This window comes from Marmota flaviventris, chromosome 1 (assembly GCF_047511675.1).
Source record: "Marmota flaviventris isolate mMarFla1 chromosome 1, mMarFla1.hap1, whole genome shotgun sequence".
Classification (NCBI taxonomy): Eukaryota; Metazoa; Chordata; class Mammalia; order Rodentia; family Sciuridae; genus Marmota; species Marmota flaviventris.
In genome coordinates this window covers 145,222,329-145,243,175 of record NC_092498.1, presented here as the reverse complement: position 1 = coordinate 145,243,175, position 20,847 = coordinate 145,222,329, and the positions used below count along the sequence as shown (strand labels likewise).

The following is a 20,847-nucleotide window of genomic DNA, read 5'->3' as shown; positions in this document are numbered from 1 at the left end:
AATTAAAGTTAGGTAAAATCACGAGTTTTTTCCTCTCTGGAACACTTGAAATGTGGCAGGGTGAGAGTACTGCATTACACCAATAGCACGGACTTCCATACCCACAGAACGGACAGTGCTGATTTAAAAGTGCTACTCGAAGCAAATTAATGAAAGGACACCAAGTTGTTCTGGCTATTTACCAACTTCTCTATTCATTCCTGCCAGGCAAGACTTGGCTGTCAGAGTTTCAACTGTGAGAATTTGAGAGTCATAAACTTGTACCTAAAGAAAATTCCATCAAGCACATGTGCAGATTCATATATGGAGCATGTTGGAGCACTAAAAAAAGGATGAGGAGTTTCTTCTGTAGTGGTCTGGAAAGATCTCCAAAACTGGTACTAAACAGACTAGCGAGGTGCAGACACGTGTACACCAGCCAGCTTTATGCATGTCCATGGTTCACTCATGTGCTCAGACACGTGAGTGACGTGGAAGGCACGTGAGTGACGCTGGCTGTCCTAGGCAGAGGGGGCCCAAGGCAAGGCCAGAGGAGAAGAGTGGCTTTTCACTGCACATGCTTTAAGAAAATAATGCACACACATAAATAAAAGGCTCTGTGTGTCAGTGTTAGAAACAGCTGGCCTGGGATGATCTTTATTTTTTTGGGAATTGAACCCAGAGCATCACACATGCTAAGCAGTTGCTCTACCACTGAGCTATACCCCCAGCCAAAGTTCAGTTTTCCCTATATACACATATGCATTTTCTAATCTTTCTAATCTACAATAACTATGCATTACTAGCATAGTTTAAAAAAAAAGTCTATACATTAAAGATGTATACTTTTTTTTTTTTTTTTTTGGTACTGGGTATGGTGCTTTACCACTGAGCTACATCCCCAGAATTCCTCCCCACTTTTGTTTGTTTGTGTGGTGCTGGGGATTGAACCCATGGCCTTGTGCACGCGAGGCAAGCGCTCTACCAGCTGAGCTATAGCCCCAGCTCCCCCCTCCCTATTTTTTTGAGACAGGGTCTCACTAGGTTGCCAGGGCTGTCCTTGAACTTGGGACCCTCCTGCCTCAGCCTCTGGGCCTCTGGGACGGCGTGCACCGTGTGCCTAGTGGACCATCTGCCCTCCTGCCACCAGCTCTGGCTTTCACACGCTGTGGCTGCCGTGAGCTCGGGCTCACAGTTGGTGAGGGCTGGAGGCCATGGCAGCGCAGAAGAGTGCCACAGCCTCTCAGGCGCCTGCTCGGGGCCCTGCCTCCGCCCGCCAGCTGGCCCCGACTTCCCGAGTCCTGTGGGCGTGCACCTGACACTGTTGAGCACCGCTTTGTCCTTGGCAGGCGGCTTGGTGATGGGCCGCTTGGTGCTCACCACCTTCACGGGGTGCTGCTCCTTCCCAGCTTTGCTGTACTTGCTCTTGTCAAACTTGGGCTTCGGCACGCCGTATTTCCTCAGGATCTGCAGAGCACAAAAGCAGGGAAAGGGGGTCTCAGGCTCACCCAAAAGGGCACCTGCGGCCCAGCACGGCACAGGGGGTGGGGGACTACCTGGGTGAGCTGGTCTTCTAGCACCTTCTTGGGAGGTCGGACATTGGTGAAGAAGATGTGGAGGAGGTTGCCTGGAGTCTGGGAGTTGATCTGCTCCTTGCTGAGATATATGTCAGAGACCCTGATGGGCTTTGCTGGTGTCAGGCTCAGCGTCTGCTCTGAGTGGGCACAGCTCTTAAATATCTCTGTCAGGACCTCTCTGGCCCCAGGCACCAGCTTCTCACCTGCCACGGAAGGGAAGGAGGGCAAAACAGTTCTGCCATGAGTACGCTAGGCCAGGACTTGCCCCGTAGTTTCAGAAAGCAGTTTTGAGTGCAGATAACAGGCATCTACTGGAGATGACAAGATCCCCCTCTCTGGGCACACACCTTAGCAATGTGTTCAACTCTCCGTGCAGTAAGGTGTAGCCCTGTGACTCTGTTTTCAGTGGGTCACGAGCCATATATGGGCCAGGCTGCTGTCCTCTGCACTTGTCCCCTCTACTGGCTGCCTGGAAATGACAGGCTCCCCTGGAATGGCATGCCTCAGAGCTCATTCTGGATGCCTACACATGCAAGCAATGATCTCCCCTGGGTTTGAGCCACGTGCTCTTGAGCAGTTATTAAATGAGTTTTTGCATTATTGGAGAACATGTTGCAAAACCAGTATGATAAACGGGGTCTGGGAGTTGATCTGCCCTTTGTTGATGTGTGACAGAAACTCCGAATCAAGAAAACCGTGAGCTAGAGAAAATATTTACTCTTTTGTTCATAATCAAGCCCTCTAGAAGGCACTCTGCCCTTTCCTGGGGGCATCAGGGACACATAACAATTCTGCACTCGTGCTTTCTCTGCTCCCTTCTCCCCCCACTACTCTGGCCAGACTCTCCAGAGCCCATTTAGCCACAGGGGAAAAGACTCCCTGTAGATTTGAGGCAAAAAACAAAAAACAAAAAACCCACAAGGTCAATGCCTGTTACCCAAACCCAAGCACTTTCCATGAAGGTTTGACTGTATAAGAATGCCCAGATTCAAAGTGTGAAGACTGGGAAATCCTTAGGTGTCCCATGTAGACTCCTCTACGCCAAGTGGGCAGGAAAGGGGAGCAAATACTCGCCCTCAAAGGAGCAGGGCTGGGACTGAGGGGCAGCAAGGTAGCCTCTCAGATGGAAATTTAAGGAGACACTGGAAAAAAAACAAAACCCAAATACACATGATATTAAAATATTAACAGTGACGTTCAAGCAGTACTGGAGCCTGATATGGTAGGAAAAAAATGGTAACATTGATTTTGATGCTGTCCTTACATGACACTTTAATTTTTTTTTTTATTTTTTAGTTGGACCCAATACCTTTATTTTATTTATTTTTATGTGGTGTTGAGGATTGAACCCAGGGGCTCGCACGTGCTAGGCAAGCACTCTACTGCTGAGCCACAGCCCAGCCCGACATTTTAATTTTTAATTTTTTGTTCCTTGTGGATATTTTACATTAATTTTTTTCTTTGGAGATGGGGTCTTTCTGGGTTGCTCAGGCTGGTCTCAAACTCCTGAGCTCAAGTACCTGGGTGTAAAGTGGGCACAACATGTTCAGTTGTATTATATTTGACTTTTCAAAATATCGTATGAAAATATTATTCATCTTTTTTTTTTTTTTTTTTTGGTAGTGAGTTGGACCCAGGGCCTAGCATGTGCTAGATATATGTTCTACCATTGAGTTAGACCTCCCATCTCTCCAAAGTACGTGTATCTTAATGACTGATTTTTGGGAGCTCTTACATTTTGGGCGTAAGACCTCACTTACTTTCCCCTGATCCCAGCGCTGAGGGAATATTTCCAAATTCCATGACTGGGAATAATAATTTGAAAAAACAAAACCTCTACTCAGTGTTATATATTTTTCCTAGAAAATACAAAACAACTTGACTCTACTATGAAATCTCAAACAATATTAAAGATTTAGAGAAAAGAACACAGATTAAACATTTTGAGAAAGACTGATAAAAACAAAATAATGACAAAGAACTGTTGCTAATTATTAGACAGACAACTCCCACTGCTTCTGAAGGGAAGCCTGGGGAGACAGCTGGCTTGGACAGATGCCCCGTCTGGATTCAGCTCTGTGGGCAGTCATTAAATTCCTGGGTTCTGGATGGACACTTGGTACCATGTGGGAAAGCCAGCCATGGCCTACCCCACAAGAGTCTCCAGAATGACACAAGGGATGGGAAATGGGGCTTTGTGAACAAACACCAGGAGCTGTTTCTTTCCCAAGAGAGGGCTGGAAAGGGTAAGGCACAGTGACCCCGAACATTTGAGCAAAGAATTATCAGCAAATTCTTGGTTTATTCCGGCTGCACAGGACAGAACAAAATAAATACACACGAGCTTGAATAAGGGAAGCCCTGCTAGACAAAAGGGAGAAACTGCCCAGAAGACAAGCCCAGAGGGGAGTCTGGAGCAGGAGTGCCCACCTCCCTAAGTCCCTGAGTCACTCTTCCGCTCATTTCAAATCCTGCAGCTCCTAGGGATGGTAGCGGAGTTCTTGAATGCAAGATGTTCAGAATAGAGGAAATGGCAGTGGTATGGAGGGGAAATTTTTGATCAATTTTTCTATAAACCTGAAATTCCTCTCAAAAGGGTTCTGTTTTAAAATCCAAAACCTACCTTTAATTGACTTATCATTGAAATAATCTTCTAACCCTGGGCTCCCTTGAGTATCAAACAAACTCTGGTTCACTACAGATACAGTCAGAATCTCTTCTGTGGACATTTCCATCAATTCATCTTCACCATCCAAACTTGACAAGCCAATCAAATCATTATTGTTAAATAAACTTGCTCGAATTTTCTCAATTTTGGCTCGGGATCTTATCTGGGTGAACAAAGAAAAAAGGTCAGGATGTGAACTGAGAGTGACCACTCGGTATGCATGGCATCTTCCCTCCCAACCTTTCCCTAGAATCCTGTCCTCATCTTGAGCTGCCCGCCTTGTGTGTGCTGGACTTCCTTAGAAACACTCCAAATGGGGACTTCTTAGGGGACAACTCAAGTGGGAATCTATCACTAAACCCTGGCCAGGCCCATGGCTTCACCCTGGTGCTCAGGGAGTTAACTCCACATGGAACTGAGGAAGTCCCCAGGAGGAGGCCAACAGACTGAAAGAAGTGGCTGCCGGCCACACTGGGGAGGGCAGTGCAGGCAAGTGCTCCGCCTGGTGCTTCGCACTTCCAGTGGTGGGAGGACAGTTTTTACTCCACCTCCTTTTCTTTTTTCTTTCTTTCTTTCTTTTTTTTTTTTTTTTTTTGTGGTATCAGGGATTAAACTCAGGGGCACTCAACCATTGAGTCCCATCCCCGGCCCTATTTTGTATTTGATTTAGAGACAGGGTCTCACTGAGTTGCTTAGCACCTCGATTTTGCTGAGGCTGGCTTTGAACTTGCGATCCTCCTGCCTCAGCCTCCTGAGCGCTGGGATTACAGGCATGGGCCACTGTGCCTGGTTTGATGCAGGATTTCTAAACAAGGGAGCACAATAAACAAGTGGAGCCTTGAATTGGAGTGAGTCAGCCATGTGCCCACCGTCTGAAACTGATACTGCCCAGGGCAGAGTGTGCATCTATTCTATGCTGGGGGCATCTGGTAAAGCTCACCCATCATGAAGGTCAGCTCTGCGAGCCCCTCCGCCTGCTGCTACTGTTGGCATGACCTGCATTTCCCTTATGACACGGGCCTGGAGGGGCACTCTTAGAGATGTGACTTACAGGAGCTGCCCCAGAGAGCCCCGAAGTGCTCCAACATCACCTGTTGGCTCATCCCTTGGAAATAATTTGGGAAGATTTTAAAAAAGGCTCAGGGGATTCAAAATGGCCATGCTGTGAGTGGCCGCCAGGGCTGGAGAGCCATTACCTCCACGACGGCAAAGCCTTTGATGGGGCGTGCTGCGAGGGACTGGTTGTCCAGGGAAGTGACTGTGTACATGGAGCCCATGTCCGACACCGAGGCCGTCTCTGCATTGTCTAGAGGCTCCCCCAGGCTGCCCAGACTGCCCAGGCTGCCAGTGCTGCACAGGGAAATGTCCAGGCTCTCCTGGCTGGACACCACGTGGGGCTCCAGCAGGCCAGGAGGAATGGGCAACTCCAGGCCGGACGGCAGTGGGTCCACCGAGAGGTCGCTGACAGTCTGAGAGACCCCCTGGGAGCTGCAGACAGAGGCTTGGCTGGTGGAGGCAGAGGCACTGATGCTCATGGCTGGGGCCAGGCTGCTGGACGTGCTCCCCTCCAGGCTGTCTGCACTGGGGAAGCCCAGCGTCTTCTCCGGCTCGGCCTTCCCGTCGCCACCCTCGGCCTTGTCTTTGGGCTTCTTGGGGTCTTCTTCCTGCAGTGGAATGTAGATCTCGTCTTTGAAGACCCCGCCGTGGGCATTGCAGGCCTTGCGGATAGCACCTCTGACGATGCCCTCGTCCAGGTGGGTAGGGATGCCAGAGATCACCAGCAGGCGGCTATGGGCAGTGGGGCCCACCAGGGCCTGGCAGGCATCTGCAACGGCATCGCTGGTTACACCCAGGCCCTGGGGGTCCTTCCTGGTGAGATGACGCAGAATGATGAGCAAGGTGAGCGCGCGGTGGAACCAGAGCATGTCCTCAGGCTTGCTGCCCCCGATGCTGAGCACGGCGGAGTCGGACTCCACTGTGCGGGAGGACTGCCGCTTCCCAGAGGAGGAGGCCTTTTCCCGCTTCATCTTGACTTTCTTCCTCTTGGAGAGGAGGCTGGGACTCTGCGGTGTCTGTCCTGGAGAGGAGGAGGAGGACGACGACGAGTCACTGAGGTTTGGGGTGGTTGCTGAGGTCACTCCACTGGCTGTGACACTCATGTTGGTAGGCAGGGTCACTTCGGCAACTGCCAGGCACCCTTCCATGAGCGCATGAAAGTACGTGGAGAACCTGCCCTGGTCGCCGGCTGCCACTGCCCCAGAGCCCCCACAGGTGCTGCCTGAGACCCAGCTCTGGGTCTCCTCATCATACAGCTTGTGCAGCTCGGACTGCAGGGCCATCAGCATGGCCAGACAGGGGTTGAGCTGCAGGGCGATGGAGGAGGACAGGCCGGCGGGGTGCTTCCTCTGCTCCAGTGCGTGCACCGTGCGCAGGAGCTCTGCGAGGAGGTGGAAGACAAGTTCCTTCACGCAGGCTGCCATGTCTGTGGTCCACAGGAAATTTCCTGAGGCAGACAGAAAATAACAGCTATCACTTACAGGGCAATGACTCCGTGCCAGGCACTGTTCTGGTACCGCAGCAGATGCACGCATTCTCACAATGCCCTGCGGGCAGTTCCTACGTTGTTCTTTCCATTTTGCAGATGAAGAAACAGGTTCAGGACTGAAGCACGGGCCCAAGGTTATATAGTTCTCAAGGGAGAGCCAGGACTCAGAGCTGGCAAGCTGGTCAAGGCCTTAACCTCTGTGCCACACGATGGCAAGCCTGCCTGCTTCTAGAGGTCAGGACAAAGCCACTGCTTCTGTGCCCCAGGCTCCATCCAGCAAGGTGGTGATAAGTTATCAGGACAGAGCCTCCCCAAGCACAGATGCCTGCTCCTGGGGCACAATCGCACCTTACCACACAGCATGGAAACACACGCTGAAAAGCTACTCCCTCCTATACTTCTGTTAGTCTTGATTGTGTCATAGGGGCTGGGGGTGTAGCTCAGTTGTCTAGCATGCCTGAGGCCATGGGTTCAATTCTAGCACTGAAGGGGGGGAAAGGAAAGGAAAGGAAAGGAAAGGAAAGGAAAGGAAGGAAGAGAGAGAGAGAGAGAAAGGCTTACTTTGGGTTACTTAGTTAAGTTTATTTATTTGGTACTGGGGATCGAACCCTGGGCATCACACATGCTAGGAAGGCACCCTACCACTGAGCTACAGCCCCAGCCCTTTTTATTATTTTGAGACAGGGTCAAGTTTATTTATTTGGTACTGGGGGTCGAACCCTGGGCATCACACATGCTAGGCAGGCGCCCTACCACTGAGCTACAGCCCCAGCCCTTTTTATTATTTTGAGACAGGGTTTCACTAAGTTGGTGAGGCTGGCCTTGACTCTGCAATCCTCCTGCCTCAGCTTCTCAAGTTGCTGGGATTTCAGGTTGCACCACCAGCCTCTGTTTATTTATTTATTAAGATATTGATGAACCTTTATTTTAATCATTTATTTATATGTGGTACTGAGAATTGAACCAAGTACCTCACACATGCTAGGCAAGTGCTCTACCACTGAGCCACAACCCAGCCCCTGTATATTTATTCTTAACAGAGTGCACCATGAACCCCGAGCTTTTGATAGGCAACGTTAGTTAGCTAGAATTTTGTAACAGCAACTGTATATTTTCCTTGTATTTCTTTTACAGTTATGGCAAAAGATATACATTTTCCCTTTTTATACTAGCAATATAAAGATTTCGGGGAATACTATCTAGAACAAGCTATCCCAAGGTTCCCCTCATAAAAGATCTGCATCTTATATTCTCATAGTCCATGTTTCCTGGAACTGAACAGAAATGGAGGAAGCTTGTGTGCATAAGCCATTAGGGCTCATGAACATGAAAGGCCCACATCCCACTGAGTCTGCTGAGCTCTCAGCTGCAAAAAGCAGGCTTCAGCTGGCTACACAGGACGGGTCTGGACAGGGGAAGATCACTGGACAGGGAGTCTCCAGAGCTGGAGATGGGGCTGACCACTGGGAGCCTCTGGTTAGGTCCAGCACCTACAAACGAGGGGCTGGGTTCCCTGCTTTCTCTCAGGAGCAATGCTGTTTGAGAATTCTCACTGGAAACAAGCTCGTGATTATCCTAGAACATGGGGTCCCCTGCAACCTACACAGAGGCTCTCCTGTCTTCAGGGGCAGGCCCAGGGATGCTACAAATGCTCTTGTAAACCTTCTTCACTGTCCTTCTTGACCACTGGATATTTATGTCAGAGGCTTTGGAAAGAAGTGTTCACTAGAACTGCACATGGTGACCCATGAGCTGCACTGGCTACCGCCATCTTGTTCCACAGACAGTGGCTCCCTGCTTACCTCCCACAGGCACCTCCTGGACTGCTTTAAAGAATTTCATTTAGTTGTCAGCATTTAAAAACTGGGGAATTCACATTGCATCTGGAGTCCCAGCTTTTCTTGAAGTGAAAATACCAGTTGTGGCAGAAACTTCACAGATAGTGACCAGTTAGGGCTTAGCAGCCGCCGGCCAGGGCACACCCTCCCTCTCCTCCTTTATTTTTCCCATTGACATTATCTGACCCCCAGAGGTGTCTGGGTTTGCAGTTTTTCCTCACCAACATTTTATTATGATAAAATTCAAAAACAGAAAAGTTGAAAAAATTATATGGTAAAGAAAATTATATGTTCACCATCTGTATTCCACCATTAAAATACTAAACTTGCTTTATTACACATATATCCATCTCTTTATTCATCTATAAACCAACTTAATTTTTACTTTTTTCTGAGTAAGTTGTGGATCCCAAAACACATCTGCAGTCAAACTATTAATGGAAGTCCAATATTTACTTAGAATGTCTTTAAGGCAAATCTGCAGATGGCAAAATGCACCACCTTTTCACCTCTCTGGGGGGCTGTGCAGGCATGACACCTGATTCTGTAGCATTGCTCATTCCCACACCACTCTTCACCCCTAAAGTTACAATAATGGCACATATTTACATCTTAAAATAAAGTATGACAAAATTGATCTATTTTCATGGTTAGTTGCCACCTAAATATGATGGTTTTTTAATCTACAAATCATGCATTTAGGGGTCTAGGCTGCGCTACAGTCTATTCTTAAGCCCACCTCAAATGAGGAAGCGGTGGCCGCCTGGGCTGCTGGTGGTACCTGCCCCACTCATCTGCAGCTACCTCCTCAGGCCCTCGCTGCCACCCAGTGGCTCCTGAGGGAAGGCACGCCTCACCTAGCAGCTCCACCACCTGCAGGAGGACTGAGGTGGGAATAGTGTCAGGCTCATCTTCAGACTTCCCTTCGCCATCCTCCGACTTCCATGACAGCAGCTGCTCTGCGAAGGCCATAGCCAGCGGGAACTCCAGGGGCAGAGAATGCAATACCAGCACGGCTCCAGGAGGGGGAGACACTCCTAGAAGGGCCCAGAAGGAGAATATGTGACTCAGCATCTGAGCCAAACAAGCCTGCAAAAAGGACCTCTCTGAGGTGCATGTGGAGAGCCAGAGGTGGAAAGCCCAACCCTCATCAGTTCAGGGTGGGAATAAATAGATGTCCTGAGGCTCCACACTGCAGATGCCCCAACCACAGGGGGGACAGAGGCCAGCTCCAGATGCACTTGCTGGTATGCAGAGTAGCAATGGGAACAGAGGTGGATAAACATCCCCCATTCAGTTAGAAACCAGTTGGTGGTCTAGGTGCAGTGGTGCTCACCTGTAAGCCTAGCTACTTGGGAGGCTGAGGCAGGAGGATTATAAGTTTGAGGTCTGCCTCAGAACTTAGACCTTGCCTCAAACCAAACCAACTGGCCTTTATACCCAGAATGGGAATTAAGTTATACTTTAAAAGACACTTCACTAGAACTTTCCCAGCTTTGAGAAGAAATAATTGATTCTTTTGCATGACTGCAATTGTATCAAGACTATTAAGCCTATACCAAGTGGACCAGCATGGTGTCCCCAAAACTCAAGGTACTACCAGGATGCTGGGCTTGCTCTCTCTCTCTCTCTGGCTCGCTTTCTCTCTCTCTCTCAGATCAAACACAGGACTCTACTGCTGAGCTACACCCCCAACCCCTCAACCTTGGGTTTTGATTCTCTTATTGCCTTCCGTTAGTGTCATGGTTTAAGCCTGACCCCGAAGCCTGCAGTGAGAGGGAGGAAGTTCTAGACCTGCTCCTCCTCATATCCCGCACTATCCCAAGCCCCATGACAAACACTGATCAGATCAAGTCGGTGTGCTGGGGTGTGGGTGAGTTAGGAGGAACCGTGTTGGCTGGCCTTCTTTGGGGTGAACAGTCACATGGTGGTAACTGTGGAATGGTGGGCAGAGATCTCAATTTATTTTTTAATTTTCATTTGGGGGTTTTTATGGTGCTGGGATTGAACTCACAGCCTGGCACACAGTAGGCATGTGCTCTACCACTGACTCCCACTCCCAGACAGATTCTGTTTTTAACACCAAGTTTAAAAACAGCTATGAAAACAACAGACTCTAATAAAAAAGGATCATAGAGGCTGGGTGTGGTGGCACAAACCTATAATCCCAGCTACTTGGGAGGGTGGGGGAGGAAGATTGCAAGTTCAAGGCCAGCCTCAGCAACTTAGTGGGATCCTGTCTCAAAAATAAAATAAACATGAAAGGGCTGGGTTTGTAGCTCGGTGGTAGAACATTTGCCTGGTATATGCTAGGCTCTGGGTTCAATCCCTAGCACTAGGAACACAGATTCAGAGATCCTAAAGTTGTTTAGCAGTGACCAAATCACTGAAGAAATGTCCTTCATCCCTTTGCCTAAAGATGCAAGGTCTCAAGGATGAGGGCTGTGAGATAGAAGGCCCATTTTTCTGGCTGAAAGTTCAAATATAGTTTATCACTGTCTCTGGCCAATGCGTGTCCATCTTTTCTTGTCAAACATGCCAGTGAGGAGCAGTGCAAGATGGGGACTGAGATGCCTTCCCTTTTGCAGGCCTCAGTCTGTGAAAATGACAGGCACCTAGAGCTTCCACAGTGCAGAGGTGAGATCTCAACAAAATACAGAACTCGGGAGACTGCATCAAGGAGGCCAGGGAGTCGAGAGCAGGTGGGTTCCCACCTGTATGGGGAGCAGGTGCTCATTTTGGTCAGTGCCCCATTATACACTCCAGAATTCGGTTTCAATGAGAACCCGAGGAGGCTGTGAGGACAGGACTGCTCTGTTGAGATCATTCTGAGCAGTACAGATCCCAGGGCACCCTGGTGAAGGAAGGACATCCCTACTGTGGCCTGGGCAGCCTCTGACAGGCCGTGAAATCTATTGCCTCTCAAATACCCTACCCCAAGCAGTCCTGTTTATTTACCCGTAGAAACTGGGACCCAGCAAGACACAAAATCCCCCCTATCTTGCAGAAGAAAAGTAGCAGAGCAGGGTGTGCACTTCTGGCATCCCCAGGAGCCGAGACAGACTCACCTAACTTGATGTGCACCCTGTCTGTGGAGAGCACCACAGAAGGGTACTGGTCAGCCGTGGGCGGAGGTGCAAGCCCAGTGTTGGCCGGGGACGCATCCCGAGGGTAACAGGCAGCCTCGATGAGGTTCAGCTGGCCGGTTCGCTTCACTTTGTGGCCAAGCCCGTACACGAGGACGCGTGCCCAGGGTGCCTTGTACAGAGAGGAGCTGAGAGGGAAGAGGTGTTAATACAGACTCTGGCCACGCACACCAGAAAGCTGAGTGTGAATGGGCACCTGTCATCTCTACCACCTGCCAGAAGGTCATCTGCATAAAGTGATTTCCCCACCCGTGGCAATGTGGGAAGAGCTGTGAGTCATCTTTAGAGATGCTACATGTTCACAGCTGAAGATGAGCCCTTCTTCTCCGCCACTGCTCCCAGAATCCATTTGGCTTTTCTCTCCCCATCACCTTCGTTTTGAGAAAGGGCAACTTACTCTTTGCGGAATCCAGACTGACTTTCTTTACAAGACACCACAACAAAAGCCGCCCCGGGAAAATTAACATCCATATTGACTTTGGACTCGGATATCGGGAATTCTTCGGAGGGGAACTGCTCTGGTGCTGTCTGCAAAGAGATATTAAATAAGGAAAGCCACAGGCTAAACACAGGGATTGCGTTTTGTCTTCTCATCTCATGAAGCTAAAGGATCCAGCCAAAGCCCAGAACAGAACAAAACAAAAAAGCCTGGGAGGAAGGAAGCTCCGGATGAGAAAAGCAGAAGAGCTTCTATGAAAAGGCAATCAAAGCGGCCAGTGGCTTGGGGGAGAAAGGGGAGCCATTTTTAGGAAGCTATGAAGACTTGTAACAAAACAAACAAACAAACAAACAAAAAACCCCGAGAACCGCAGTTCAGGCCGTCAGCTCCAGACTTCTACCTGCAGGAAGGAGCAGATCTGCCTTGTGAGCTCCAGAAGGCTCTCCTCACCCTGGTGCAGGGTGCGGGTGATGGCCACACTCAGCCACTCTCTCACTGTCTGGGAGCTGCCCTGGTAAAAGAGGTCCGTGGCGGAACAGTTCTGGGAGTGTATGCAGTGCTGCAGGGACTGCGCCAGGAGGATGGAGCTGGAGCTGATGGTGCCATCTGGGGACAGGAAGAGCACAGGCGTTTACAAGAACCCCGCAGCCAGCTTTGTGACCACCTGAGTCAGAAACAACAAATGACCCATCCGGGTAAATTGGCCTGGATGGGGTCACTGTGGATAACAGACATCACCACCAGTCAGAGCATCTAGCAGGGTGGCATTAGTGGACACAGCTAAATGTCTGCTCTCTGTTTAGCAGCAAAACTGCTGCCTAGAATAACACTGGAAGCAGAGGCTAGCAAATGGGTTGAAGGGGGGCTGTTGGGATGAGAGGCCCAGAGCCCCATCTATTCAGCTGCTCGGGGCCACCCTGGGCTGCTCCAAGGAATGGCTAGGGTGCCTTAGAGTGGCGTTAAAGCAATGTGTCTGGTCATCATTGTAAAGCTTCCCACAGGTAGATTTCAGAGTCTCCAAGTTCTCAGGGTGGGCTGAGGGACCAGCACTCCACCCAGCAAGTGTAGATAAGACACACACAGGTGCTGGCCGGGACCCCACCGCCTGTGAGCTGGGAGGCAGCTGGCTGGGAGGCAGCTGGCTGGGAGGCAGCTGGGCTCAGAGTACTGCCTGCAGGGGACCTCCGACACTCTGTTTCCCACCTCCGTTTTGGGGAAGTGAAGGGGAGCTGATGGGGCAGAGGGGCATTCCTGGGGAGCACCGAGAGCCCCCACCAAGGGCCTCAGGCCAAACAGATACACAGGAAGCCTAAAGCAGCTCCCCTGAGGTCCTGGGGAGTTGGAAAGTCTGCTCTGGAGGGGTCTGAAAGCAGGGGCACCTTGGCTTTCCACCAGGCAGAATGTCTGTGGCAGCATTACAATGACTAGGTTTCTCTTCTTTTTTGGATACTGGGAACTGAACCCAGGGGTGCTTTAACACTGATCTACCTTTTTCTTTATTTCGAGACAGGGTCTTGCGAAGTTGCTGAGGCTGGTCTTGAACTTGCACTCCTGCCTCAGGCTCCTGAGCACCACTACACCTGCTTGTCTTTGCTTTTGTGTTGTAGAAGAGGTGGCTCTCCCTCTACCCAGACCAACTCTTTAGTGTTTTAGAACTCACTCCATCAGTTATGTGCCCTGTGCCAGGAGTCAGCATCTCTTCCCAGCTCCTCTCACCCCATGCACATGTGACAAATTACTACAAAATGCACATAGTGATTTAAAAATGCTATTTATCATTCCTTGTGACCCTCTGGGTTGACTGGGCAGTTCAAGGCCTCATGTGATACTAGTTAGAATCACCTGTGTGACTCCATTTTTCTGAGCTCGTCTGGAGCTGGAATTACCAAGAGAGCCCCTCTCACCACAGGCCTCTCCATGTGGTCAGTTGCTCCACCTGTACGTCCTTACAGCAGGGTGCCAGGTTCTAGAGGTAGGAGTGTGATTAGATTTCCTAGACAATAGTCCATGTTCCCTGACCCACAGATAGTTTGGAAAGTTCAATGAACACTCATCAGATTAATAACTAATGTGAATAAAACACTTCCATTTTTCAAAGTGCAAGCAAGCACAACTGCAGTTCTTGGGCTTTGCTTAGCCCCTGGTCTCACAGGACCGTGTCTCCTCCCTCTGTGGGGACGAGCAGACCAGCACACTCTTGCATGCCTGGCGCAGGCTCAGGGCTCTTCTCATCTGCACTGATTTCTGGGCTAAGTCTTACCTGGGAGGGGAGGGGCGAGGAGCTGATTGGACAGCAGCTGCAGGTGCTCCAGAGTGATGTCTCGGATGGCAGGGATGTGGAAGAGGCGGGTAAACAAGTGAGGGAACTTGGGGGCGAAGATGTTGAGTAGGGCCATGCGGCAGTAGAGCCTGGCCAACGCAGCCTCGCACCGCAGCAGCTCCCTGCAGGGGAAAGCGGGAGAGAGGCCCTGAGTACTGAGGGCCAGCAGCAGGGCTCTGAGGGGAAGGACCTCAGTTCAGGTTCCTCTCCTGGCCCACGTTCTGTGCCCCAAGTGAGCTACTTGTGTTCTAAACAAAAACCACATTAGTTATGTTTGATTTTTCCTAATTCAAAAGCACTGTGGGAAAAAAATGAAAATGTCTACACAAAAACTTGTCCATGTGTAATCACAGCAGCATCATTTGTGAGAGCCAAATATGGAAACACCTCAAATGTCCGTTAAGTTCGTGGCATGTCCATACAATAAAACATTATTTCGCAATAAAAAGGAATGAAAGGAAGACCTTTTTGAAGAGGGGATCACTCACTGGGATCTGCATGAGAAGACCCAGACAGTTTCGCAGAGTGGTCAGGAGGAAAGGAGCCTGGTGTGAGGGCAGCAGAAGAGCCCTCCCTGCTGGAGCGGAGGTAGGCTCAGGTGCTCAGGGGGTCTTGGGAAGTTTACTCCTGGGGAGCAGGGAGCTTCAGAAGGTGAGAATCAGAAGAGTGAGCTGGGATGTTTCTAGAGATCACCCTTTTAGAGTGGCCACATCCATTCTGGCTGTTATGGAAAGAAGCAGGAGTTGAGGACTAGACTGGTGTGGCAGTGCTGGAAAGGGAGGGACGGGGACAGGTAGGATGCAGCTTGCTGACGGCTCACAGGCGGCGGTGAGGAAGAAGGATGGCTGTGCTGTGCTTTCTAGGTATGGGAAAGCCAGAGGGGGAGGTTTTGTGGGGAACTCAGGTTCTACCTTATGAATTACATTTTAGGTGCCTATGAGAGGATGTGTGAGTCAAAGGTCAACAAGACCTTTCCTCCATAGAATCACCTTTGGTTAGTCTCCTGTGCTCTCAGTTCCTCTTAAAACCTGACAAAGAATGGCAGCACGTGACTAGCCTCTTACTGTGAAAGTGACCCCTGACTGGCAGGCAGCATCTGGACTGCGAGGACTGTGAGGAAGGACACTCTCAGAGGGAAGCCACAGCTGCTGTGCCTTCTGGGGCGCGGCATGCCTCAGGCTGGAATCTCTGGAAGAGTCACAGGAGATCTGAGCTCTGATCCAGTCACAGGATGCTCAACCATCATAAGGACCTTGCTGGGTGAGGTCAACCCTTCACTCCTGAGCGGTCACGCAGCCCCTGACCTTCTGTGTGGGTCTCTGTGGGTGCTGGAGAAACACTCTTGACCACGCCTCCTGCCCTCTATCTTGCTACTTTGTCTTCCAGTATCACCTATTTTGGTCTTGTGGATCTAACTAACTGAACTGAGGACTTTCTAAAGGGGCAATGCAGTATCTGAATGGACATGGTGAGGAGACAGCTGGACACACGGACCTGGATTTGTAGTGATACACGCTGAGCTTGGTTCCAATTGACACCTTATGGAGGAACTGTGATGGCCAGGGAGGGCTGGCATGCACAATAGTTCACAGAGACCTTCATTAGAAAACTCACTTATTATTATATTTTCTCTGAATTGTTATAAGAATTTTTAAGACCGAAAGGAACAATTCACAAGGAAACTGTATTGGTACACAGCAGGAACTTTGCCAGATCTTTCCGTTTCAGTTTTTTTTTTTTTGTGTGTGTGTGTGTGTGTGATTTCTTGTTGTTGTTGTTATAGTTGAACACAATACCTTTATTTATTTATTTTTATGTGGTGCTGAGGATTGAACCCAGTGCCTCCTTCGTGCGAGGCGAGCGCTTACCACTGAGCCACAGCCCTGGCCTCTGGGTCTTTTGGTTTTAATCTGCTGGCGCAGGCAGCTGCCATAGTACTTCAGTTTGCTTCCAGGGCGTGTCCAGTGCCAGGCACAGAGCCAGCATTCCTAGGACACCTGCTAGTTTAGCGAGAACAGTGGGCTGACTGCTCCCACAGTGCCTGGGCCCCTTCCTGATTCGCTACCTCTTCTTGAGTTGCTTTCCTCAGAATAATTTTTTTCCACTCTTGGAATCTCTAGCTGTCCTCAGCCCCCCAATCTATAGCAAAGTGCTTGTGGCAGAGACCAGATGATTCTATATCCTTCAACTTTTCTGCCTAACTCCCGAAATTTTTCTACTACCTTTTCTGGTTGTCTTCTCTCTTTCTCTAATCCTCAGCTTTGGAAGAAAAGCCTTCTTGTCAAGGATTAATGGTACATGCAGAAAAACACAGTGGATTTCTGAGACTCCTCAGAAAAAAGGGCTCTACTTTACCTGTGAATTTGAAGGTTGGTGTTGTCCAGTGTGACCAGCCCATTGGTGGCAGTCCTTCGGTAGCCTGCAGGGGGCCTCTCCAACATGTCAATGGGGTACCAATACCGCACCAGCACCCCCTCACTCCGGAGATATGTTTCCACCTGCACCAGCTCGTTCACCTACAACAGGAAAAGGAAATGTCCGCTTATTAATAACTTTGTTTTCCAAATTTATATACATATACAATATACAAAAACTCCCAGTTTTTAGCTATGATGTTTATAATTTGCATCTACTTATTAATTCATGAACAAAATTAATAAACTGAAAAGGAATTCATAATACATTCTCTCTCTCTCTCTCTCTCTCTCTCTCTGGTGCTTTGAATTGAACACTTCTCTTGCACGGTAGAGAAGTGTTCTGCCACTTAGTTATGCCCCTTGGTCTCCTGTTTAATAAATTCTTAATTACAAATTAACACAAAATAGAAAGGCTAAAAGCCAGTTATTCCAACAAACAAGCAAACAATGCTCAAAGTAGAAAACAAAAACAAAAACAAAAAAACGCCAGTTTGGTGGTGCACACCTGTAATCCCAGCAACTTGAAAGGCTGAGGCAAGATTGCTAGTTTGAGGCAGTTCTTAGTGAGACATGTCTCAAGATAAAACATAAAATGGACCATGGATGTAGCTCAGTGGTAAAGTACCCCTGGATTTAATCCCCAGTGCCAAAAACCAAACAAACAACAAACAAAACCCCACAAAGTAGAAAAAACTTCAAATAAAAATAAACACATATGTGTACTTGTCTACATGTATGTACATATATCCACACACATGAAATGTGTTTACATATCATCTGCAAATTAATATGTATTGTCAGATTATAACAATAAATGCTAATTTCATGCCATTAAGTCTAAAAGTTCAGACATGTGGTTGGTACTGACAGTGTTTTAGTTTCCCATACCAGATGGAAAATTTTAATTGGTATAAGAAACTAATGAATGGGGCTGGGGATGTGGCTCAAGCGGTAGCGCGCTCGCCTGGCATGCGTGCGGCCCGGGTTCATCCTCAGCACCACATACAAACAAAGATGTTGTGTCCGCCGAAAACTAAAAAAAAAAAATATTAAAATTCTCTCTCTCTCTTTCTCTCATTCACTCTCTCTTTAAAAAAAAAAAAAAGAAACTAATGAAGACCTTCAATGTAATAATAAGTTAACAATTTAAAGAAGGGGCTGGGGATGTGGCTCAAGCGGTAGTGCGCTCGCCTGGCATGCGTGCGGCCCGGGTTCGATCCTCAGCACCACATACAAACAAAGATGTTGTATCCGCCGAAAACTAAGAAAAAATAAATATTAAAAAAATTCTCTCTCTCAAAAAAAAAAAAAAAAATTTAAAGAAAACGGTGGAGGGTTGGAGTTGTGGCTCAGTGGTACAGCGCTTGCCTGGCATATGTGAGGCCCTAGGTTTGCTCCTCAGCACCACAGACAAATAAATAAAACAAAAGATTCATTGACAACTTAAAAATAAATAAAAAATAAGCTCACATATATCATGCATTCTGGATTTAAATGCCAATGTGATTTTTACTCAGGGACAATTAAAATTACTGAAGTAATAAAATTACTTGAGAAATAATAGGATGATTACTTTACAAAATTTTCCATTTTTCTAATTTTTATTTTCATACATTTCCATTGCTGAAAAATGCCATTAGCAATTATCTTCTGATAACTAAAATTAGAAGTCTGTATTAGATGGCAGTGGGAGATTCAGGATTACTGATGGAGTTTTCTATTTAAATGGTCACCTCAGTAAACCATTAGTCAATGACCCCTCTGAAGAATTTATTGAGTTACATTAAGTCCTGGTAAAATGTAGTCAGCTAAAGATGTAAATTTTTAAAAGGTCAATTTCAAAGCATTAATGGTGCTATGCATGGTAGAACATGCCTGTAATCCCAGTGGCTTGGGAGGCTGAGGCAGGAGGAATGCAAGTTCAAAACCAGCCTCAGCAACTTAAAGAGGCCTTAAGCAACTTAGTGAGACCCTGTCTCTAAATAAAAAATAAAAAGGGCCAGGGATGTGGATCAGTGGTTAAGCACCCCTGGATTCAATCCACAGTACCCCCCAAAAAACAAAGTATTAATGGTACCTAACATTATCATACCCCTGAATGACGCTGAAGCTTGTATCTACCTAGTGAAAAAGACAATTCTTCATCAGAGACTCATAGGTTTGATTTCATTAGTCTTTCTTACATGGGAAACTTCAAAACCATGTAGTTACAGCTTACAAACAGAATCCTGTTTTCCAAAGAGAGCCCTGGCTTTGCCTTCTCTCACTCTTTTCTGTCCTTCCTCTGCCCCAGTCACTCCGAATCCTCATGACCCCCATGAGAAAGCTTCATAAAATGGAGACAATTAGTGAATGAGTTTAACGAACTCACTTGACAGGTAGGGAAACTGAGGCTGAGACAATTAGTGAGATGATGTGATCCAAATGACAAAGCTCTTTGGTCTGTGTCTAACAATCCTGACAGTACTGTGTCTAACACCCATTCCAGAACAACGGGAGAACTTCCCGTGGAACTTGGGTGGAGATGAGGTTTGGACCTGGCTGTGTGGTAGAGCTGGTGTGGTCACGGGGAGTTGATGGCACCAAGAGTTAGGAGCTTACAGTGAGCTATCAGTCCTGATTCCTGGTTCGAGCACACAAAAAAAAACTCAGGCAAGAAATTTGGCATGAGAGCATTTTTATTTGGCATCTTTATCCCTAATCTGAAGAGAAACTCAAATGAATAATCCCCTTTTTTCTCCAGTGCTGGGGACGGAACCCAGTACCTCAGGTGTGCTAGGCATGTGCTCTACTCCTGAGCTGCACCCCTGCCCACGAGCTCGTTTTCATTTGCAGTTCTGGGGCTTTCACCCAGGGGCGCTCTGCTACCGAGCCATATCCCCAGTCCTTTTTATTTTTTATCTTGAGACAGGGCCTTCCTAAGCTCTCTAGGCTGAACTGGAACTTGCCATCAAACTTTTTGCATAGCTTGGATAATGGGCATGTGCGCTGTACCTGGCTTCCCAGAATCACTTTCTAAGGTGCATGGGAGTCTGGGCACGAAGGCCTCAGCACATGAGAGGGATGATCACTCTGAACGGCTGTTCACTTACTGAATCGACATCTAAGACGACTCCATGAAGTCCAAAGGTTTTCAGCATCCCACGGATGGCAAATTTTGGCAAAGCAGTTCCAACAGTACTGCTGGCTACATTATTACTGTCTGGAGAGCGAGTTACAACTGTGAGACCTGAGGAGGTAGAGGTAGAAACTTCTTTAGGAAGAAGTAGCATGTCACTTTGAGACCCTAGATTATAGGGTCAAATATAGCTTTATGGCATTAAACAATGCCCTCAGCATTTTTACAACAAAAAAAGAACACAGCTCAGCCTGAAAAACAATACGATAGCATGTTTTAAAGACACTTGTAATTCACAGATGAAAATACAAAAACGCCACTTAAAAATGGGCAAAGGATTTGAATAAACAGTTCTCCAAAGAGAAGGAAAAGATAACACATGAAAAGATGTTCAACATTAATTATTAATCATTAGGGAAACGCATGTCAAAGCCACAAAGAAATACTTCACACAAAGTATACAGCTAAATAAAAAAGACAATAACTAGTGCTGGCAAGGATATGTGGGTATTAGAACTTTCACACATTGCTGGTGGGATTGCACTGTGCTGCAGACATTTTGAAAAATAGTTGGGCAGCTCCTCAAAAAGTTACACCAAAAACCACCAAATGACCCAGCAATTCCATCCCTATATACACACCAAGAAGAAACAAAAACACATGGCCACACAAAAACTCATGCACCAATGTTCTCTGCAGCATTATTCATATTAACCCCAAAGTGGAAACAGCTCAAATGTTTATTTTTTTATTATTTTTATCAAATGTTTGCTAATGGATGAATGGAAACGCAAAATGGA

General features: G+C 47.9%; 1 protein-coding gene across 8 annotated transcripts in view; it reads right to left on the bottom strand.

Annotated features, from left to right (window-relative positions):
* Hectd4 (HECT domain E3 ubiquitin protein ligase 4) overlaps positions 1 to 20,847 on the bottom strand; it is a 177,402-nt gene that overhangs the window by 15,176 nt on the left and 141,379 nt on the right. For 7 of the 8 annotated variants that reach the window (XM_071617024.1, XM_071617027.1, XM_071617037.1 and 4 more), the window contains exons 54-64: positions 20,022 to 20,158; positions 16,868 to 17,028; positions 14,453 to 14,634; positions 12,593 to 12,798; positions 12,151 to 12,281; positions 11,676 to 11,881; positions 9,465 to 9,644; positions 5,421 to 6,727; positions 4,180 to 4,387; positions 1,536 to 1,759; positions 1,295 to 1,446 (exon numbers count right to left, since the gene is read on the bottom strand). In XM_071617024.1, coding sequence (XP_071473125.1) covers positions 1,295 to 1,446; positions 1,536 to 1,759; positions 4,180 to 4,387; positions 5,421 to 6,727; positions 9,465 to 9,644; positions 11,676 to 11,881; positions 12,151 to 12,281; positions 12,593 to 12,798; positions 14,453 to 14,634; positions 16,868 to 17,028; positions 20,022 to 20,158 — 3,094 coding nt within the window. The remainder of the gene's footprint in view (positions 1 to 1,294; positions 1,447 to 1,535; positions 1,760 to 4,179; positions 4,388 to 5,420; positions 6,728 to 9,464; positions 9,645 to 11,675; positions 11,882 to 12,150; positions 12,282 to 12,592; positions 12,799 to 14,452; positions 14,635 to 16,867; positions 17,029 to 20,021; positions 20,159 to 20,847) is intronic. The other variant, XM_071617043.1, reaches the window with a different exon arrangement.